The 23,865-nt window shown below is 49.8% G+C and overlaps 1 protein-coding gene across 1 annotated transcript in view; it reads right to left on the reverse strand.

Annotated features, from left to right (window-relative positions):
* Positions 1 to 23,865, reverse strand: part of LOC8037339 (cytochrome P450 3A8-like) — a 61,674-nt gene that overhangs the window by 36,971 nt on the left and 838 nt on the right. The window contains exon 2 of the mRNA XM_042292406.1: positions 16,479 to 16,674. Coding sequence (XP_042148340.1) covers positions 16,479 to 16,658 — 180 coding nt within the window. The 5' untranslated portion in view covers positions 16,659 to 16,674. The remainder of the gene's footprint in view (positions 1 to 16,478; positions 16,675 to 23,865) is intronic.

Here is a 23,865-nt window from a genome sequence, read left to right on the forward strand (position 1 = left end):
GGGCATGCAGACTCTGGAAGCAACACACACGCACAAAATACAACATGATGCAGAAATAATAAATGAAGTCTTAATGCCACGATAAAAAAGTGCATGAAGGGGGAATGTCAAATCTGACAATAAATCTATTTTATGACAACTATGAGATAAGGCGAGATGAACCTTGTGCAGTCCGTGTTAGGCAATAAACTTTCTTCTAAAAAACAAAAGACACAAAGAAGAAACTACTTTTAGGAGGCGAGGGCGTTATGTCCTTTGACCTTTTTTTATCACTCATTTGTGTTTCACAGAACAAAAACTGCAGGGAAGAACAAAACAAGTGAGCCACTGAGGTCGAAAGCTCCGAGCAAAAAAGCTCGGAAAAAGCCCAAAAACAAAGCCAGTATTTCAATTCTACCCGTGCGTTCCTTGTTTCACCATTCTATATTTTTGTAAGTTTATTGTGATTGAGACTGCCAAGAGTCATGTTTCTGACATGCGAATCCCACCGCCAAGATACGACCGAATGAATTATATAGCTGAGAGACCTGGATCAAGTGGTGCCGACAGTTCGTTACCCCATCTCGTGTGTCTATCTTATCTCTAGCTTGTTTCAGATACTTGACATCCTGCTAAAGATTATGTGGGCGACCATCGTATCAGGGTGCAACGGGTACGTTGTCTGACGTTTATATATATCTATATATATATATATATATATATATAGTCAAAGCTGGCGTACTGTCGGAGTTACTAATTCGAAGTTTATTACGACGTTTCGAGCGGGGGCCGCTCTTTATATATACTGAGTGTATCAAGAAGCGGCCAGGCTCTTTAAATCGACCGCAAAATTCGGTTTCTTAATCTACCGCGTTCCGATTGGGTATTGCGTTGGCCACAGGTGGTGCATTTTTTTTTCTATAAAATTTCTCGGGTAAGCACCCGAGAAAAAAGTAAAAAAGAAAATGGCGTAACTCCTATGGAAACGCAGGGAAGCCACCGCTCTTCAAACCATAGGGCGCCCTAACCTCTGCTGCGCTGTCCTCGGGCAACGCAGCAGAGGCTGTTTACTCTATTTCTCCACGGGGAACGGTGCCGTCGGTCGCGAGAAGTGCTCCGATTGCAAGCCAAGGAGGAAGGAAAAGGAATAAACTTTATTATGGCGAGCCTTAGGTGCTGATGTCTGGGCACCCGCCTGGTGGGGGGTTTCCTCTAGTCCGGGATACCCTGGCCTCTGCCGGCCACTCCGGCCCTCTCCACCAGGCTACGCTGGGAGGAGAGGTCGGGGCTGGTCAGCCGTTCCGCCCACTGCTCGTATGTGGGTTGGGGATTAGGAGTAAGGGATGGGGTTAGCTGACACTCCCATACTAGATGGTATAGAGTGCCAGGGTGGGGGCAGTATTTACAAGAAGCGGGGTCGAGGGTAGGGTACATGGCATGGAGTATTGTGGGGGTAAGAGTTAGTTTGTAGTCGGAAGGTGGTAGCTTCGGCCCTGGATAGTTGCAGGTGGGGTGCTGGATATTGTTGGCGCTCGTGCCTGTAGTGGGCGAGCATATCGGCGTATTTTTGAAGAGGCGTGGGCTTGAGGTTGTCGTGAGCTTGGAAGTCTGCTCCATCTTGGGAAACGGCCCGGTGTGTGTGGACGCGGGCAGCGGCGTGTGCCGCCTCGTTTCCTTGGAGAGATTCGTGTCCAGGAGACCAGACAATGTGCATTTCTGGAAGCTGCTTCACTTGCTGTGGGATAGCCAATGCTGGTTTGAATATCCGTCCGATGAGGAAGTTGCGGCATGCACCTTCGGAGTCGGTGAGCATAGTTTGATATTCTTCGCCAGTGGTGGCGGCTATGGCGATAGCAACTTCTTCGGCTGTTTCTATGGACGCCGTAAGGGCCGTGACTGCTGTTCGTTCTTTTCCGTTGACGAGTGAAGGGGAAATGGTCGTACTGTGCATGGATGGCTCGGGCTCTTGCTGCTCCTCGTGCATTGTTGTATGTCGGGTGCATGTTGCGTGGGATTGGTGCCACTTTGATGGATTGTTGTATGGCTAGGGGAATGCGTGTCTTCTGATCTTGCTCTTGTGGGGTCGAATATCCTAGCCGGTGGAGCGTGGCTCTACCCGTGGAGGTGAGCTGGAGGCGTGTATGTTGTGAGATTCGATGCGCTTCGTGAATAGGCTTCCCACGTGTTGTGGACGCCTAGTTGTAGCAATTTCTCTGTTGACGTTTTGGGGGGCAATCCCAGTGCGGTTTTGTAAGCTTGCCGTATCGCAGTGTTTAGTTTAACTTGTTCGGAGGGTTTTAGGGCTAAATACGGAGTACCATATGCTATCCGGCTGATGAGGATGGCTTGTATGAGGCGAAGAGTATCTGTTTCTTGGAGGCCAAATCTTCAGTGAGAGATGCGATGGATGAGGTGCACGAGTTGTGTGAGAGTACGTTGCAGGGGGAGGATTGTTTGGGCACCCGATCCGTCTTGGGGTATGGTGAGCCCCAGAATTCGGAGGTGGGGTACGTTGGCGAGGGGTTGACTATTGATGCTGAGTTCCGGATGTGGTATGGAGTTGGCGCGTTGCTTAGGTGTTCGTTTGCATAGTGAAAGTAAGGCGGATTTTTCGGGGGCATATTCCAGCCCCCGTGCTTGCAGGTATTGCTGTGCTACTTGGATGGCAGTTTGGAGGGCGTCTTGTTGGTCACCTATGGAGCCCGTAGGTGTCCAGAGTGTGAGGTCAGCTGAAAGCAAGAATTGCTGGTTTCTTTTTTTCTTTAATTTGAGCGCTGTCCGTTAGGTGGCGCGTGTCGCCGCCCAATTCAAGGAGTCGCGCGTTTATGTGTCTACTTATTTGAGTGAAAAACATGGAGGCCTTCCGCTTCTCGCGGCGTTCCATGGCTCCACGTAGCAGCCACAAAGGGTTCGGTCTGGTTCGGTTCTCGGCCTCTCGTCCAAATGGGATCAGTCCCATAGCCAGTTGAATGGGTGTTCCGTGCGGTGAATAGCGCCAAGTGCGTGCACAGACGCGGTGAGGATTACCAGGGACTTGAAAGTGGATAACGAATGCTAACAGGTGAGCACGAGCGTTGAACGATCGGAACCGACGTCGCTTAAATCGGTGATGCTTCGCCTCGCCGCTGTCAACCGAAAACGCCGGATCACTTGCGGCGAGCACAGCAAGCAGATGCTCTGTTCAATAAAGACATAATTCCATTTGTCGCTATTTTGTTTCCTTCTTTGAATGTTTTCTGGCCGCGAAGTAAATGCAGCCGGCCTCGCGAAAGCAATCGCGGACAAACCCCCAGGAATGCGCCCCCCCCCCCCCCCCTCCCCTTCCCTCACATCGTCGCCCCTACTGTATTAGGTGCGGTGCCGGTGCTTCGAGGCGCGTTTCGGAGTGCTTTGCGCGCACGGAAGGCAGCGAACGGGCGTACGCACTTGAGAATCGTATTTTAGCAAAAAGCAGTCCAGCTCGCTAGGCCTTACTCGTATTGCTCCACTGTCGCTTGCCAGCCGCCATGTTGCTTTTGGGGGTGCTCACTGTGAGCACCTGCTGATTGCGTGCCGTGTGACTGCCCATGGGGTTGTTAGTATAACGAAGGGGGGGTAGCGATATCTGTGACGGCTTCTGACTACCCCAAGTGTAGTACCCTAGGACAACCCTTTTGTTGAGAGTGTACGCCCGTGCCTCGCCCGCGGTTGAGCGTGCCGACGCCGACCTATTCGGGCTACTCCGACGCAGCATCGGTTCACGATTTCTTGCAGGACCCAGACGCTTACATTGCCGCGTTGGGCGCGTCGGATGAAACGGCCCTGATACAGATCGTCCCAATCGCGTTGACGGATGATGCAGCGCGTTGGAGACGAATGCAGAGGCCGTTCCTTTCGATGGCAGATTTCCGGACACGATTTAGAGAGGAATTTCTGCCTCCCGACTATGAGATGCGGATCAGAGATGAGCTAGCCAGCCGTACTCAGCATCCGGACGAGAGCCTCGTAGAATACATCCGCGCTCTCCAGGAGCTCTACTCCAGAGCCGACCCTACAGCGTCAGACGCGGAGAAGGTAGCTACGGTGATCCGCCAGTGTCACCCTAGATTTAAACCCTACTTGCGCGGACGTGATTTCGCTGACCTGGAAGCACTTGCCAGAGAGGCGCGCATCGTTCAGGCGAGCTTGCTCGCCGAGTTGACGTATCGCCCCCCTCCACGTGCAGAGGAATCTCTGGAGCCGGGTTGCGCCTGGACAGGACGAGGCGCGGGAGCTTGCGACGACTCACGTACGCCGTACGTGGCCGTTACAGGACATAGGAGTGGCGCAACTGCTGTGCCCCGCGCCTTAGATACCTTCGCTTTTGAACAGAGGCGCAGAGCAGCTAACGCGTGCTCTTCCAGGGCGCATCACCGTAGGGGAGGCGGCGCAGCCGACCACCGCGGAGTCGCGAATCATTACGAGGGTCGCAGGAACTACAATGACCCCCTGCGCGACACTGCTTCGCGTGATGGTAGCGGCGGACGCTCAGCACACAATGGCAGGAGACAGGTCAGGTGCTATAAATGCAATCAGCTTGGGCATATCAAGCGTCAGTGCACATGGACGGCAGCTCCCCCCCCCCCCCCCCCCCCCCCCCCCCCCATGGGTCTCAGGGAAACGGGAGAGGCCGGCGCCACTAATTGGACTTCCCGACTCGCGGTTGCCGGCCGCTGCCGAGGCCCCTGATCAGTCTGCCAACGGGGCTGGAGTTGCGGTCAGCGACAGGTCGGTGTTTGCCCCGTCGGCATGTCGAACTCAGGGCTTGACATCTGAGAAGGGGCCGTACGTGCGCGTCGAGTTCGGTGGTAACATTTACTACGCACTAATTGACACCGGTTCAGCTCTTTCCCTAATCGGCGACAGAGTCTACGAAGACTGTCGCCGACGAGCACTTCACGTGCGGGAAGTTTCCACCGCGCTGCGTTTAGCAGCAGGATCGGCTAGGGCACAAAGCGCTATACGCCTTCACCTTAGCCTCGACGGCAGTCGAAGGAGGCAGCGTTTTCTCTATCCGCCAGGCATGCAAATCCCTGTGATCTTAGGACAGGACTTCGTCTGCCGGGAGGGGATTATCATAGACTTGAAGAGTAACGGGTACCACTATAATCCGTTGACTCCCCTTATCCCCTTTGCCGTCCCACCGAGTTTTGGTCAGGACACAGAAAGCTCACTCGTCGGATCACGAGAGAAGCAAACATTAGCTGCGCGAGCCGTATCGGGAAACGTTGAAGCGATTGTCGCTTCTTACAACGGGCCGGTAGAACAACGGCGTAGGTTAGCAGACGCCTTGCATCGACACGCAGCTATGTTTACCGAGAGGCCGGGACTTACAAACATTTTACAACACAGAATCGACACAGGAGATGCTAGACCATGGGGTTGTAATCCCAGACCGCTGAGTGCGCACAAGCGAGCTCTCCTAGATAAGGCTCTCGATGAGATGATAGACACAGGGGCCGTGAGGCCGTCACAGAGCCCCTGGGCTTTTCCGGTAGTCTTAGCGCCAAAAAAAGACGGTACCGCTCGCCTCTGCGTTGACTACCGCCGACTTAACGAGATGACACGAAGGGATTCATATCCCTTCCCATCTATTGAGTCCATCATGTACTCGTTGGGTAGCGCGAGGGTTTTCACTACCTTGGATTTTAGCAGAGGTTTTTTTGCAGATCCAGGTGGCACCACACGATGTCCAGAAGACGGCGTTCACCTGTCACAGGAGTCTGTTTGAGTTTATCCGCCTTCCGTTCGGATTGTCTAACTCGCCATCGAGTTTCCAACGGCTTATGGACATCGTGCTGGGGGAAGCGAAGCTCAACATGGCATACATGGATGATGTCGTCGTATTTTCAAAGTTATTCGAGGAGCACCTAGCACACCTTGAGATTATCTTAAGCAGAATGAGCAAAGCGGTGTTAACGATTAATCCGAAGAAGGTCCAGCTCACAGCCTCAAGGGTCAACCTCTTGGGTTTCGTCGTAGATGATGGTACCATGAGACCGAACGAGGATAAGTTGAGGGCCATTCTTGATTACCCACCACCGCGCGACGCGAAGAGCCTTCAAAGGTTCCTTGGAATGGTCGGTTTTTATCGGCAGTTCATTCCAGAGTGCGCTGGACCCACACGGCCACTGAACCTGCTGCTCCATAAAGGCTCGAGATGGGCCTGGCGCCGAGAACAAGAGGTAGCTTTCTCTTCCCTCACGAAGGCGATAGCAGCCACGGCCAGCCTGTGCCTGCCAGACCTTAACCGTCCGTTCGTGGTACAGACAGACGCGAGCGACTACGGCGTCGGTGGGGTGTTATTGCAAGAACATGACGGACAGCTGCGCCCGGTGGCATTCTCCAGCCCAACCCTTACACCGCCAGAACGCAATTACAGCGTGACGGAAAAGGAGGGACTGGCCGTCATGTTTGCTCTAAAGAAATTCGACCTGTATTTAGACGGGACCACCTTCGTCATTCAGACAGACCACGCCGCTCTAACCTGGATTCAAAGGTTGAAAGAGCCGGCGGGGAGGTTAGCTCGGTGGACACTCACTTTGCAGCGATACTCCTATACTGTCGAGTACCGAAAGGGCTACAACAACAAGGTTGCAGACGCACTTTCTCGGGCGCCCCATGATAGTGGCTGGAAGGAGGAGACGCAACCAGGGGATTGCGAGAGACAAGCTTCCCGCGCGGCCGCTCATAAGCGAGACAGCAGGAAGGGATCGATGCAACAGGAGCTCGTCGCAGTGTTAGGAGGCCGCACGAGGGAACAGAGGATCGTGGCTTGGGGTGAAGTGGTGAGCAAGGAAGAGCTTGTCGAGGCCCAAAAAGCAGATGGTTTTTGTCAGCGGGTGTTGGGGAAAATTGCGGAAATGGCAAGCAACACCGGGAACGCTGGCGGTCAATTTAACGAACATATTGATTCATACCTGCTGGGTCAAGACGGCTTATTGCTCCGCTACATTCCAACAATCGACGACGAGGAGGGGAACGACTCTCCGTTCAGGGTGGTGATTCCTAGGAGGCTACGGAGGCGGTTTATCGGATACTTCCACGACTCGGCTTTGGCTGGTCATGGCAGCGGCAGCAAGACTTTTCAAAAGTTATGTCGCGTCGCGACCTGGCCGGGGATGAGACAGGACACTCTCCGATACGCCCGTAGCTGCCCAGCCTGCCAGAAAGCGAAGCCGCGAGGGTTAAAGCCCCCAGGCCTTATGCAGCCTGTAGTGAGTCAATACCCGTGGGAGATGGTTGCTTCCGACATCATCGGCCCACTTCCAAAAAGTCCCCGTGGGAACCAGTATTTATTGGTAATAACCGATCATTTCTCAAAATGGGTGGAGTTACACCCGCTGAGGAAGCTGGTCTCGGAGCGGATCTGGGAGAAGTTGTTGGAGACTTTCATGCGCTTCGGTACACCCACGTATCTCATAGCGATAATGCTAGCTATTTTACCAGGAAAGTGTTCACTGACTCCTGCTTGGCGCTAAACATAAAGCACAAAAGGACGACACCATACCATCCTCAGGCTAATATCACTGAGAGAGTGAACCGAAACTTGAAGAGCATGCTGATCACACTAACGGAGAGACACAGGGACTGGGACGAACACATTGTCGAGATGGATTTTGCAATCCGGACGACCGTGAACAGATCGACTGGGTTAACGCCTGCGCTTCTAAACTTGGGTAAGAAGCTATCGTCTACGCTAGAGAACGGGTTACGATATAACCAAGGTTCGACAGAACGCCCACTCTCTAAATACGCGGCGGAGTTGAAAGTTCGCCTTTCGAATGCGTTGCACGACGCCAGAGAGAACCTCGTTGCAGCAAGGATCGAACAGGCGGCCCAGTACGATAAGACTCATCGTCACCTGGAGTACAAGGTGGGGGACTTGGTCCTCAGGAGAACCCATCCTTTGAGCAATGCAGCGAGCGGATTCGCAGCTTCACTTGCTCCGAAGTGGGGCCCTACGTGGTAAAGGCACGACTGTCACGTCTTACCTACAGGCTCGCTCAGGAAAATGCGAGCGAGGAGTCTGGCCCGGTCCACATCACAGACCTGAAAAAGTACCATCTTCGTGATTGGAATGACGATGAACGAGAACAAAACGAGGAATCCTCCGTTCCGCGTGACTCGCGAGCGCGACCGGCAACGCGGCCTAAGCGCGGTAGCCGAACAATGCGCGAACCCGTCGGTGAGAGATCCGATAGGTGCTCTGCGCGGCGCTATTAGCCCCGAGAGCGAACACAAGCGTCGCTGCGGTCGCCGCGCCCTGATTGGGTGAGGTGTACCGTGACGTCAGCGCGAGTACCCCGCTCCGCGATCTCGCATCGGGTCGCTTCCCAGCACCGGTTTCCTGGTTTGGCGTTGTGTGCCGCAAGCTCTTCGAGGAGCCGGACTTCGTTTACCCGGTGTACAAGACGTTGAGTTAGGCCGATATTAACGTGCTTCCGTACATTTTATAAGCCTGCTTGTCCCTTTTACCTTTAAAATTGGGTTACAAATCCCGAAAACTATCGGCGGAGGCAATTACGCCGATGAACCTCCCCGTCCGTCCTTACGATGCAAGGCAATCTTGAGAGGGGTCGGTGAAGCGGTTACGCAAGTGTTTCAGACGCTGGAATTCTGTTCCTTGCATGTTCATGATTTAGGACGATATTACATCCCGCTTTCAAGGCATCTAAAGCGGCCTTTATATCGTGGGCCTTTCGGTGGTCGGCAAATTAGCTCGCGACCCCGACTCTGCGCTGCCACTCTGCATGCGCTGGTTTGCAGATGTTTTAAAGGCCCTGCGTCTGATGATCTTTGAAGTGCTCATGGAACAGGGTTGTTTTACATAAATGTAGCTTCTTCCTGAATCAATTATATAGTTTATACGCGTATGCAGGCATATTTCTTAGAGGATTCGCAATTACTGGAAATTAGTTTGTATGGTAGCAGCAAAAACGGCCGAATTTCCCCCACACTCTCAACAAAAGGGTTGTCGTGGGGTACTAGCTTCGGGGTAGTCAGAAGCCGTCACAGATATCGCTACCCCACCTTCGTTATACTGACAACCCCACGGGTAATCACACGGCACGCAATCAACAGGTTGCCAAAGTGAGCACCCCCAAAAGCAACATGGCGGCTGGCAAGCGACAGTGGAGCAGTACGAGTAAGGCCTAGCGAGCTGGACTGCTTTTTGCTAAAATACGATTCTCAAGTGCGTGCGCCCGTTCGCGGCTTTCCGTGCGCACTGAAGCACTCCATAACGCGCCTCGAACCACGGACACCGCACGTATTACGAGTAGAGGCGACGATGTGAAAGGAAAGGGGGGGGGGGGGGGGGGGGTGCATTTGAGGGGGTTGTCCGCGACTGCTTTTTCGTTCGGCCGGCTGCATTTACTTCGCGACCAGAAAACATTCAAGAAAGGAATCGTATAGCGACAAATGGAATGATATCTTTATTGAACAGAGCGTCTCCTTGCTGTGCTTGCCGCAAGTGATCCGGCGGTTTCGGTTGACAGCGGCGAGGCGAAGCATCACCGATTTAAGCGGCGTCGGTTCCGATCGTTCAATGCTCCTGCTCACCTGTTAGCATTCGTTATCCACTTCCAAGTCCCTGGTAATCCTCAACGCGTTTGTGCACGCACTTCGCGCTATTCACCGCACGGAACACCCATTCAGCTGGCTATGAGACTGATCCCACTGGGACGAGAGGCTGAGAACCGAACCCTTTGGGGCTGCCCCGTCAGCTCCGTAGAGCCATGGAACGCCTCCATGTTTTTCACTCAAATAAATAGACATAAACGCGCGACTCCTTGAATTGGGCGGCGCCACGCGCCACCTAACGGACAGGGCTCAAACTAGAAAAAAACGAAACCAACAGTCTTTGTGTTTAGCGCTTCGCCAGACATTCACGTATGTACATATTCTACTACACACTTCACACATACTCGACATACAGACACCATAGCATTCTACACAGGAACGCGTTCAGACACAGCACAAGGTACTACATGAGACATTGACACTCTACATTCCTATACACACGTCTAGTCGACACCGCCACCTTATATACTGCTGTATTTTCTGTGACCGATTAGGATGGTGACCACTGTCATATTTTGCATAAATACGAAAAGACTGTGCAAGGTTTACGCGTATATATTATTTTCCTCTACTGCCCTTAGGAAAGCGCTCGTATCTCTAATGTAATCCATTGCAAAAGTGAACTGGAGGTTATGAATAAATTTGAATAGTTGCTACACGTCACGTTTTGATCAGTTTCGTTTTCTCGCTAGCCTACACTTTAAGTATACAGAAGCCTGTTTAATTAATTGTATTAATTATTAAAAACAATTTCTGCAGTCACAACTTTCTGAACACGCTGATGCATTTTCTTTTCTCTTTTTACATATCCGAATGACTTCAGCGGCGGTTGCGTAAATGTTGAGTACACTGAGCGCGCGCAGATGATTCTAGCGAAGCCCGTCCGCCGGTCCTCCCCGAAGCGTTGTTTCAGTTTTCTTCTTTTCGCTACAATTGTTTCTGCTCAAGCGTGTGTCTTTCAAATATGCGTTCTATGCGCTCGCGCTCGCGCCAAGAGGACAGTGCAGAATTGCCGCTTTCGGGCCCGTGCCTTCACCTGCAACGAACGCGAAATACGTATGCTAAATTATGTAAAGCCTGGTTCAGACAGTGGTGTTTGACTGCGTCTGACTGCGTTGCGGCAGCGAGAAACCAGGGCATCCCTGCTGCTTACATCGCGTGCGAAGATGATTCCTTGAATTGTATTCCACGCTTCATACGAAGCACAGTCGTGCCGGTGAGTCGCTTTCGGTTCTCGACGCAAAGCTGTCAAACTCATTCAAACGCAAGTGTCTGAACCGGCCTTACCGCTCATTCACACTGGAAGCGGATCCGGGTTTGCAAAGCGGTTGCGAACGCGGTTGTATAAATATCCAGTACGATTGCACGCGCACTCCATGACATCAAGTGCGCGTGCAATTGGACTGGGTCTTTATACAACCGCGCTCACAACCGCTTTGCGAATGCGGATCCGCTTCCAGTGTGAATGAGCTGTTGAGCATCAAAGAACGCCGAGAACATAGTTCTCTGCGCTGCACCTGCTGTCGTCTCCAGCAATACCTTTTCTAAAAAAAAAAAAAAAAAAAAAAAATCTAAAAACAAATAGCACGTATATGTTTGTCAATGCCTTATTTTTGGAAATTTACTTGGAATCTTTTATATAGATAAAAGGAACGCGTGCTGGAAGGCCTGAAATCCTAGTCCCTTTCGAAGTACTCCGCCTTGGATGACACATACTTGTTTGAGCATTTTTTTTTTTATCGAGAATGCTCGATGAAATTATGTATCCCGAGACATGCGAATCATGTATCCCGAGACAGAGAAATAGTGAAATACACGAACATGATCGCAGATATCTGTTTAGGTTCGTCCCGTCCGGCTTGAGTCGTGGTGTGCAATGCTTCATACTTCACTGCACTTGCAAGCAAAAAAATTGGGTACGACAGGAGCGCAAGTTCGGCGGAACGGGCGGAACCGAGGAGGCCACTTGCAACTGAACTGCACGCAGAACTGACCGATCACACCTTTATTGAGAGCACGCTCTTTACTGAACCGCACAATAAAAGACGACAAGAGTATCTCGTCCGACGAACATTCAAGTCAACTCACGCCTGTGCGTAGCTTTCTGTGCTTTTCTAGAGATTTGGTTAAATTCCTCGAGCACGACGCCAGCTGCCAGCTGTTGTTTACTGTTGTACATCGTAAAACCCGCGACGGAACCAAAAAGGACAACCGCGATACTTTTTATCTGCCTCGGGTTTTAGTAGGTGCGTACCAATGTTGCCTGTACTTGTTTGTTTTCTGCCAGTTTAGGCGAAATGAGCCACACGCTTGTTTCGAGCGGTTTAAATTTAAATAAATAATAACCAACGCACAAAGAAAACAAGTTTTAAGTACTTTTTGAGCTTTTTGAAGTGACTTTTACTATTAAACGACTGCATGCACTTGAATGTTCAATTCAAGAGTTTATAAAACGTGACTACCCCATGCTTGTCACCTTCCAACAGGGTGCTAACTCTCAATGGCTCGAGCCCAGTGGGTCGTTAGGTAAGCCTGTGGGGTAGTTACAGCCGTCAAAACGCACGATGACTAGGGGGGGTGCTCACTTTTTCTTAGAGTGCAGTTGTCTCTATGATATGTAGTAAACTGCCCAAAATATGCACAGCAATAGTGCCGTAATTTGGAATGTTTATACTTTTTCCTGACATTCTTTATTTGGTATTCGGAAAATACACCGTTTAGTCTGAATTGTCCTTTCCATTTAAGAGTCACTGCCGCAGGTCCCCAAAAGCTTCCTCAGCCTCCAAACTCCCTGCAACTGGACTCTCTGACAACAGAGGAAAACAGGAGTAAAAGCAAGCATTCGAACGTCTGTCTAGTGGTAGATGCAGCACTGGTAGCAGAAAATGTGGAACCTGTTAAGGGCGACAGTCTGCGTGAGAAAAGCTTCTGGTACTTTAGCTTCAGGACAATTCGATTTAAGTAAAATCTCAATTTTAGGGCTTAATGGACTTATAATGAGCTAGACACCATAACTTACATTTGTTATATATTACTTGAGGATTGATATAAACAAGTCCACAGATACCACCCCTGTAGTCCATTGAAATACTATCCGAATCCAGCAAAGGTAAAGTGCGAGCAATGTATATAATAAATGTTCCTTGTTTGTTTTTTTACTTTGCCCCTGCACTTGGGCTGTCTTACTTGTGATTCTCTCCCCATGGTCGAGACTGTATTTAGCACGTAGTTCGAGCAGCATGCAGCTTTTCTGCTTCGGCGATCTTGTTTAAACACGGAGATACAAAAAAAAAAAAAAAATAGTATACATAATTTGCCAATTCATTCGGACCATCAGCAGCGTTTATTGTGCGAGATGTAAATCTGTAGTGATGCCCCTGCAATTGTGGCCATATCTCTTTATTTTCACATACCAGCTGTGGTTCATGCGTTGCCTGGCCTGTCAGCCATGCTTAAAATGTTGCTTGAAGTTTCGCCTGTAGCGACAGGCCATACCTCAATAAAGGCACATATAAAAATTTACACTTCCTACGAAAAACACGCCAAAAAAAAAATTAAATAGAAACGAGCGCGCCGACAGCTAGCGTCGTCACAGCCTCCACAGGGCGAGCGGGGCGAGTCCGGGAAAAATTCTCTCCTCGCCGTGACGTCACCCCGGTTCGCCGTAAGGGGGCGCCAGGCGAACTTCTCGGGGCTAATAATCTGCGGCCTAGAACTTGATCTAATCTTTGCAAGATGTTAATAGAGCTTGTTCTGTCCAGAAATGCCCCCCGGAGGAACCAGAATGGGCGGCGCCATCCAGGAAGGCGACCTTCCACTTCACGGGATACCGGCGGAACCAGCCGGCCCAACTCCCAGGGTGGTCAACCCTTCCGGCAGAAGACCAGTCAGCCCAACGCACCGGGTGGCCAACCCGTTCGGCAAGAGAATGGCCAGACAAGCCGACAGGGTGGTCAACCCGGTTGGAGGGGGGAACGGCCAGACCAACCGACAGGGTGGTCAACCCGGTTAGCAAGGAGCAAGACGGACCAACCTTCAGGGTGGTCAACCTGGTTGGCAGAGAAGGGGTGAGCAATCCCGACGTCGACCACGTCATCGAAGGCAGGGCGGCGGAGACGCGGAGGACCGGAGAGTCCCAGGGACACGCTGAAGGACGAGGTGCTGAAGATCATGTCGGTGCAGAAGCAGACGCGTGCCGGCCAGCGCACCCGCTTCAAGGCCTTTGTGGCCATTGGGAACTTCAACGGCCAGTGCTCCAAGAGCTCCAAAGAGGTGCCAGTCCTTCCAAGTGCTCCAAAGAGGTGGCCACGGCCATCCTTCAAGCCATCATCCTGGCCTAGCTGTGCGTCATCCCCGTCCGTAGCGGCTATTGAGGAAACAAGAGCGGAAAGCGCCACACCGTACCCTGCAAGGTGCGTGCTGATGTGGCTGATCCGGCGCCCCGCGGCACAAGCATCGTGTCCGCCCCAGTGCCCACGAAGTTGCTGCACATGGCGGGCATCGAGAACTGCTACACCTCGGCCCGCGTCTCGACGGCCACGCTGGGCAACTTTGCCAAGACCACCTACCTGGCCATCCAGCAGACGTACAGCTACCTGACCCCGGACCTGTGGTGGGAGCGAGAGCTCATCAAGTCCCCCCACCAGTTTACCGATCACCTGATGCACGTTCACCGCCACCAGCAAGGCGGAGATGGGCGACTTGGAGTCCAGTGCCTCGGTCCAGGGACTCCGGATGCTCCGGACCCCCCCGGAGTTTGAGGCTTGAGGGGAGGGGAGTGTGGGAGACAACGAGCCACGCTGAACGTGGATGGACGGCCCCGTGAGCGGCGAGGAAGAAGAAAAAGGGACGCTCGTGGTAGGTGCGTGTGGACAGAGTTCGAAGGGCCGTGACGAACGAAAGAGGCGGTGCTGAACGAGCCCAGGGAAGACCCGGACACAGGGCAACCTTGGCCTTCCACAACATCGACGGCACAATTTCAGTATTCATAAAGTGTTTGTCTGTGATAGCGCTTCTTGTGTGACTTCCTCGGAGCGAGTAGAACTCGGCCTGATCGGGAATTGACAGGTGACCCACACTACCTACCTTCCTACCAACCCACCCACCTTCCCCTCCCTCCTACCTACCTACCTACCTACCTACCTACCTACCTACCTACCTACCCACCCCCTCCCTCCCCCTCTCTCTCCCTCTCTCTTCATATATATATATATACCGTTTTTTTTTATTTCTTCAGATTTGTTTTACAAAAGCCGTGAAAGCTACACCTATGCGGTTTGGGCAGACGGGTAATACGGCCAGGCGGACATTATGTGGGTGGTTAATCTTTGCGATAAGTCGGATAATAATTAAAATTCGTTAATAAACTTTTTAATTAGTGAAAATAGACATATGGTTCCACTTAGAAGCATGCAGACCATCATCGAAAACATTAAATCAGCTACTCTTAGAAGGATATGACGCCAGGACAGCATTTTACGGCGTTGTGTAAAAACGCTTTATTTGGACGCGCTTCTAGGTTTCGATTTTTTATCGGAGCGCATCTCTGCGCCCGCAGAGCTGCACCCTAGTAACTGAGACGCGCAACACACGTGCGCCCTACCTCCCTCCGTTCTACGTGGGAGGCGAAGGGGTGGCTTCGCGCAGCGACCACCGGGCAGCAAGACCGCGGGCACAAAGATGCGGTCTGATAAGAAACTGAAATCTAGAAACGCGTCCAAATAGAGCGTTTTTACAGAATAACGTAAAATGCTGCCCCGGCGTTATATCCTTCTAAGAATATTTCATTTAGTGGTTTTCGATGATGCTCTCTAAGTTTTTAATTGGAACCATATGTCTATTTTCACAAGTTAAAAAGGTGATTAAAAAATTTTAATTAATTAGCCGACTTATCCACCCACATAATTTCCGCCTGGCCGTATAACCCACCTGCACAAATCGCATAAGTGTAGCTTTTACGGCTTTTTTTTAAACAAATCTGAAAGAATAAAAAAAACACCGTATATATATATATGTATTAAACTACAAATTAGCAGTGGTATTGCGCTAGCGAATTTCATATATCAAATGCAATGTTGCCATATCTCACAAACAGGTCGACCTTGGGCTGACTAAACATCGAGATGTGTTATTTGCTCCCGCAATGGCGATCGTAATTGAAATTTTATTTAACTACCAGGGAATTTCTTGCACTTTCCATACTTTCCGAGCTTTAGTACGCGGACTATATACATGTTTAAAAACTGAAACTTTAGGCTGTGCGGGCTGTCTACGCGTGGGGACTATACAAGAATTTTGTTTTTCAAGGTCGTGCATTATGACGAGAAGTAAAGATTTTTCTGGATCAAAAAGTACGTTAATGATGATTTATGTATGATCCAAACTTCTCTGTGAGCTAAGAAAGTAGACGTTTGTCAATGTGTGCCGTGTATGTGAAGACTTTCGTGTCGACTAAGCACCAGGTGTGGACTATGTAAGTAAGAACTTTTGTTTTAACCCCAAATTTGTCCCCGCGGACTATACACCGAATGCGAAGTATAGCCCGGAAAATGCGGTACTTGTTTTACTAAATACAACCTACGAATACATTATGCAAATAGGTATAGTTAAGTAAAAAAAACAAAATAATGAAATTGTTCTATATACACGTATTTTAAATACTGCCGATCATTAGAAGAAGAGAATGAGGAATTTTAGCGCACCGTTACCGTGTTCCGCGTACCGCACTACCGAAGCCTTAGAAGTATTCTTTTAAGCGCGCGCCCCGCAGTCACGGTATCACCCGCATGCGAGCTTAAAAGCACGCTTCAAAGGCTTCGGTAGTGCGGTACCGGTAATGGTTTGCGAAAAGTCCCTAATGTCGGTCGCGTGTTAGAGTCAACAAACTTGGGTACTACCTGGAGGCGATCCTTCTTGAGTTGGTTCCAGTTGCCCCAGAGAAGCTCCGGACTGGGCCCCGGTATGCCGTGTCGTCGAAACACTCCGTGAGCGTGACGACGCTGGAACACCCAGAACAGGACGCCCGGTACCACCACCAGGACCAGGAAATTCATCAGGTTCCAAATGAAGTCGGCCATGGCAAAAGACTTGGGCCTGCGTGAGTCTTACGCGAGAACGTTGCCCCAGCCGAGGGGACATCCGACCCCTTTATAAAGAAGGGTATCTCGCCCAAGCGACGAGCCAAAACTTGCCGGCAAGATTAGAGGGTTCAAAATACTTGCCATTCCACGAGCCAGACATGTACACGTCTTTCAAATACAGAAACATAATATTGCTCGTTACTCATTCCAAAAGTCACTAAGTTTACGTTATTATATTTACGGGGATTTAAAGGGATCGCGTTACCTCAGCTAAAAGTATTGCGTTATTTTTCTCGTAACTCTCAATGTGTATTTTTTAGAAACCAGTAGCCGTTTCTAATACTTGTCGTTAATTATTCCTCGCATTTAACGCGTCCATTCAGGGATAACTGTGGCTATACCGACATACCCTGTGCACATCTTTTTATGGTCTATCTAGCGTTTCCTCGTCGGGCAAGTTACAGGCACGAGCTGCGGTGAGAGATGAAAGTTGGGTACTTGTGCTTACACGTTTCCCTCTAGAAGCAAGTAAACACCGTTGTTCGTTGCGTCTTAAAAAATTAACCAAACTGCATTACTGGTTTCTTCTGTTAAACGTAACTACGTTGTTACTCCGTCACTGAAGAAAGTAACTAGGTCCAAGTACAGTGGTCCTGAAGGCGAAGTGTGCTGTCCGCGGTGCGATTCCACAGAGGCGAAGGGGGTCGCCGGCACCACGACAGAACAGCACAACACGCGAGAAAACAGTACGGTCAAAACAGCCCAGCTTCAAAACAGCACAGCTTCAAAACAGCAGCACGGCGTCAAAGCAACACGCGTCAAAATAGCACGCGACAAAACAGCATACCGTCAAAACGGCACAGCGACTGAAGAGCACGTGCCAAAATAGCACGGCGTCACAACAGCACGATGTCAGAACAGCACAGCAACAAAACAGCACAGCGTCAAAACATGACATTGACAATATAGCTTGGGTTCGGCGTTTTCGGTTTGTATTACTTAAATTCTGCGCACTTTTTTTCGGTTTTTATTCCAAACAAAAGTTTTCGGTTTATTGCGGTGAATATTTGTAGACTTATAAATTTCTCAGTTATATTAGGTTTATTGACTAAAACCAGTATACTAACGAAAATGCAAAAATTAAACGCGTTTGTGTAAAATGTATATTGGGTACCAGGTACTGGTCTTCTTATTTGTTGCCGTCTTTGGCAGCCGATGCGACCTGTTCTGTAAGACGCACTGGGGCCTTATCGTGATCTGATATTATCGTCGTGTGCTCGTATTTGTACACAGGACGAGCATGAGCTTCAGTACCACTTCGGTCGTAGAGGCAAATATCAGAATGAAGAAATTAGCAAGCATTGCACTCGGTGCGTTTTCCCCCATTTTCACGACTGCGAGAGGTGATAAATTCGCGCGGACGGCAGGAACGACAATAAAATACTCGTATTTATGCCCTCTTCTAGTAGACGGAAGCTAGGGGTGTCAAACAATGCGCGGCATTTACGGACGCTATTGATTTCCGTTGTTTGATTTCACGATTAAACTTTCTTCTTTTAACAAAGAATTCGGCACAAATCTCTATCAGGTGAAAACCCCAGATATCGTCCTGAAGACCCCTGCGCCCCCGGAGCTTTTGTTGAAAGTTGAACCGATCTTTCGCAGACAAGCTTAAAAATGCGAAAGGAAGCGGTCATTTGGTCAGTAATGAGTAGGGTTCCGTGTTTTCAGAGTTTAGTTTTTGTTAAGTTCGGAGGGTGTTTTTCTGAGTTTATTTTTTGCCTAAAATTCGGAGTTTATCGGAGTTTATTTTTGTTTGATTCCGAATCTTCAGAAATTCGGAGCTCAATTTCGCAGTGTTATAGAAAAAATCGTAAGGGTGCAGGCGAGCTGGTGAATATTAACCATGTTGAATTAACCTGAGACTGGGGTAGAGAAGAAACATCAAAACGTAGAAGGGACAGAAAATAGAGCGGAGACGTCTTCCTGTCTAATGTCTGTCTTTTCTACGGTTTGATGTCTCTTCTCTACCCCAGTCTCAGATTAATTTAACATGCTTCGCTCTGTTTCTTATTAAACATAAACAAATAATATCAAAATGTAAACGTATGCTGGACAAAAAAGGAAAAAAAAACGCGGTTGTATCAATTAATATTTTCTTCAATTGGATTTGGCGTTGGTGCTATACTACTGGCAATACTAATTTGTCTTAGAACAAAAGTGGCACACAAGTGTTATTTCGATAAATTTCGATACCTTAAAAGCAATAACCCACTGGGGGTGGTCGCTAAAAAGCCTGTATTCATTCCATGCTATTCCATTAACCTACTGCGCGACCGCAAGAGGTAGAGTGGAAAAGGATGAAATAGAGAAGTTTCAACTGTCCTCTTCCCCACTTTATGTAATTTCCATGGTCCATAGCTTTCGCGGTTACAAAAACACAACCTCTCCTTCCTCTCGGGCACAAATAGTATGACCCAAAACCGAAAACATAAACAGTGACTTTTGTCTTGACCCGATAGTACATTGACCTATTGTCCTGACCGAAATTTGAAAGGTATGTGTGGTGGCATTTTCCCAGGACCATTTACTCTACGCGCTGATTAAAGCATTAATTGTAAAATATATTTGTGTGTGTGTGTGGGAGGGGGGGGGGGAGGAGGGGATTGGCACATCGAAATTCAGAGTTTATCAGATAAATCCGAATAGACGAAACTTTTACCGGCGGGTGTTTTTCGAATTTATCCGAAAACACGAAACCCTAGTTATGAGTCACACTGTCCCCCCCCCCCCCCCCCCCCACCCACACACGCACAAACACACACACTCACACTACTCCAAACGCCCTCGAAAATACTGCACGTTTTCAGTTAAGACCGAATATGGAAAAATAAATTCGGCGTAATTTTACCGGCTATATTTGGTTTAACCCTAAAACGCGGAACCCTAAATATAGCGTTTGAATTAAAAAATGCACGTCTCAAATAAGGCACTGTAAAGGAATTGAGGTTCTAGGCCAATTCGTTGAAAGCCAACTCGTCGACGGCCAATTTTTCGAATCGGTTCTTTTGGAAGCAAGTTCGGAGTGGGGAGTATACTCGATGCGCGCATAACGGTTCCCAGGGCAGTACCGAAGCCCCCGCTGGTGCGTATTCTGGCTATTTTGTAGCGTGAGCTACACTGGCCGAGGTTGAGCAGTTTCGCGTGGCTCGCATAATTAGCCGTGCTCCGTGCTGCGCATGCACGAGGAGCAGTGACGTCACATGGCGCACAGCTGGCGCGCCGGAGCCGCCGCCGCCGCGCGATCCGCCGCCGCCGCGCCCGCCTCGTCGGTCTGCGCAATACAGAGGATTGACGTCATAGCCGCGGCAGACGCACTGGCGCCACCGCGTGCCCAGCTGTGCGCCTCCGTTGCGCAGTAGCCAAGTCTGACGCTGCACCGGAGCCGCTTGATAGCGCCTCTCATTTTGTGCGCATAAGTTCACGCTATATGTATATCCTGGCATAGCCGAGCTAAGCCACCGCAATTTTTTCGAGCAGTTTTGCTCATTTTGACGCGCAAGCTTGCTGGTGAAATCGTCTACAGTAAATAATTCAATCGCACGGAAATGTGCTTTCGTTAATTGTTAAAAGTAAAAAAAAAAAAAAAAAAAAAGTGTGTGCGGCAACGGTGTGTGCAGCCCATGCTGCAGTGTAAGGCCACAGCATTGAGGCTGTGGCATGTTACTGCTTCACCGGTTTCCACTTGATAAAGGCCTTCGTCGGCAATAATCTGCGAATTTAACTCAAAACGCACAACCTCTCGCCTGCAAGCTCCAGCCGTGTGTTTCCAGGAGGGTGTATTCACGGTGAATGAACCCCGCAGAATCGGTGCCCATGGTACACGTTGAATACACTCCACATTAAAGTCACCTTATCTTACCGGTTCTATCAATGCATCTGTAACCGGCGCATCTCCCGCTTTTTTGGGTGGGGGACGTTCTACGCTTAGGTGATAATTACGAAACGACGGGTACTACGGAACCTGACCGGACCGCCACAAACCAGGCAGTTCATAACTTGAACTTATGGGGATACCTTTTTCCCAATAACTTTTCCTCTTTCCCTGATACTGCAAAAAAGACCAGACAACGCAGCCAACAACGACGCGAAGGCATCCCCTCTAACTACCCAATCTTTTCAGAGATTAGCGTAGTTAATTAGTTGTAACTACTGCTAACTTCATTGGTTTTTAGCAATCACACAGCAGCAGCAACCGGGACACTGATTTGTGTGCGATCCCGTCGCCGCCAGCGTATATTTCTTTTTATTGTTTCTCCACTAGCTGTTAAGTAATGCCATGCAATATCCAACCCCTTTTCTTTACGTTCTGTTTTGTTTTCATAAAATGCTATCTATTACAGCCTTTTTCCATGCGTGCTGTTTTTGTCGCGGTGCTGTTTTGATGCCGTGCTGTTTTAGAACGTGCTCTTCTTTCGCTGTGCCGTTTTGACGCCGTGCTGTTTTGTCGCGTGCTATTTTGACGCGTGCTGTTTTGTCGCCGTGCTGTTTTGTCACCATGCTGTTTTGACGCGTGCTGTTTTGACCGTGTTGTTTTGTAGCGTGCTGTTTTGTCATGTGCTGTTCTGTCGCGTTCCCGGGGTCGCCGCAGCGATGACTGCGCAGATGGCGCTGTGAGCTGCAGGAGCGTAAAGCCCCTCTATCCTGGGAAAGGTGGCAGTATCCTTTCGGCTTTGGACTTCCGGTCGTCATGAATTTCCCAAGATGTTGCTACGTCGCAGCTGACGGGCTGCTCGCGCCGTGGCTGCGCCTGTAGAAAAGTCGACCGGAAAGCTTTTCACCGCTCCCTCTGGAACGGAAAATGAACCTCGGAGGAAGATCTTGCTTCACTGAATCGGTCGAAAAGATTTCAACCCGACGGGATCCGCAAAGTTATGCGAGGTGAGTGCTCTGTATAAAGCTCACCAGCATGCAAGAAGACAGCTGTTTAGAGCGAGTTATGCACTCCATTCCACCGTAAACGCGAGTGATGCAATAGCGACCACAAGATTGCCAACTTGGCATGCACGGGTGCCCGTGCCGTGGAAGTAAACGCCCCTACGCACAGTTGCGTTTGAGAGCGTTGCGTCGAGAAACGAAAGTGATTGACCGGCACATCTGCGCTTCGTATGAAGCGTGGATTCCAATTCAAGGACTTGCTTGTAATTGTAATTGTAATTTATTTGCACAAGAAGTATGATGTATATGCCACGACGTGCGAGGCTAGGCAGAAAGGTAACAACCCTTACGCTTGTGCGCCTGCTAGCCGGTCGCCGCATACACCGTGGATGAGGGGAAAGGAAATGGGGAAAAACAATTTGGGTAAGTATAAATAGTCAAAACAAAAACAAAAACCGCAAAGCAACAACAGTTGCTTTGCTGTTTTTGCAAACAACAGCAACAACATGCGACAAAAAAGGTATGGATGTCGTGCGTTCTCGCAGTCGCAACGCAGTGAAACGCTCTCAAACGCAACTGTGCGTAGGGGTCTTTGGTCGTTCTAAACGGCCTGCTCCTGCTCGTGGTATCGGTGTCGCTCCCAATTACGGGTGCACGCGGAGTACGCGCTCTCGTCAAGTGTTGCGTACGTGCTCGCGTACCATACTTTGTTGCGCACACATAGCTTACAACGCTGCCGCGGCTGCGGACCCGAGCATGAGGATGTATCTATACTTCGTCTCAATATAAGTGCGAACGCAGCCAGTGCGACAAGCACGAGTGTGTTTTCTCTGATGACGCTCTTACTGGACGAGCGTGTGTGCTTAGCCCGCTCAAAGTGCGTTCGCTCTCGTAGTATCAATAGGGTCTCCCTCGCTCGCAGTCTTATTGAAACAAAAACACAAGCAAATAAAACATTTGAGATCAACCCCACACTCGCGCGAGCAGCTTTGACAGCGCAAACTTTACGTGAAGGTCTTTGGCAGGCTAACCTAGGATCTGCAGAAACGGGCGTTTGAGGTGGCGTTACATGATGTGTTCTCGACTAAAATCCGATCACTCCATTCTATTACAGGACTTTTTCAGTATCCACCAATTCAAAACACTAATCATGCAAAACAAAGGAGAGCAAAAAATTAATAAAAATGCTCTCCCAAATATTTCTTTTTTCGTTACCTTCAACCTAGAGAGTAAACCACCACTGCAAGGGAACTGGAAATGTAGGTGGTATGTACAACATCTCACAAACCATTTTTTTTCAGTAAGACACGTTATCTGTTTTACAATACAAATTCGATACACAAACTGATAATTTTGGATGCCTCCTTTACAAAATGCAGTTCCATTTATTTGTTTTGGTTGGCTCCCTAAAGTCCCCGAGGCACCCCACCACAAAGCAATGCCCACAGTACTGAAACATCCCCAGAACGAACTGCTGCAGCAACCGCAGCTGCTCTTTAGTTTGGCTGTCCGATACTGTTTCTTGGTCGATCGAGGCACACTTACCACTAGTGCCATCTCTGTCCATTCTAGGAGCGTGTGTCCTCCGGAGGGCCCCCACTGCAGCAAGGTTCAAGCGGAGCTTTTCCCTCGGGGCAATCTGCCGCAGTGACCGCAGCTGTTGGTGAGTTTGGCAGTCCGATACTCTTTCCAGGTCAACTGAGGCTCACCTATCACTAGTGCTGTATTTGTCGATTCTAGGCGAGTGTGTCCTCCTGAGGCCCCCCAGGAAGTTTCAAGCGGTGCTGTACAGAACCTGACTTTCCCAGCTTCCTTAGAGCAGCCTGGTTCGGCAGTCCCCTTCAGCTGCTGGGGAGTTAAGCACAATGATAGTGTTTCCAAGTCGACCGAGGCACACCTACGACTGTCGACCGAGGCACACCTACGACTGACGGGCTGCTGCGCCCTGTGGCTGCGCCCGCAGAAATTTCGACCGGAAAGCTTTACAGTGTTCCCTCTGAAACGGAAAATGAACTTCAGAGGAAGATCTTGCTTCACCGAATCGGTCGAAAAGATTTCAACCCGACGGGAGCCGTATAGTTATGCGAGGTAGGTGCTCTGTATACTCATTAGCATGCGAAAAGACAGTTGTTTAGAGTGAGTTATGCATTCCATTCCACCGTAAACGCGAGCGATGTAATAGCGAGCACAATACTGCCAACTTGGTATGCACGGATGCCCGTGCCGTGGAAGTAAAGGCCCCTACGCACAGTTGCGTTTGAGAGCG

The sequence above is a fragment of the Ixodes scapularis genome, unplaced genomic scaffold (genome assembly GCF_016920785.2).
Source record: "Ixodes scapularis isolate PalLabHiFi unplaced genomic scaffold, ASM1692078v2 PGA_scaffold3__209_contigs__length_174095766, whole genome shotgun sequence".
NCBI classification, from domain to species: domain Eukaryota; kingdom Metazoa; phylum Arthropoda; class Arachnida; order Ixodida; family Ixodidae; genus Ixodes; species Ixodes scapularis.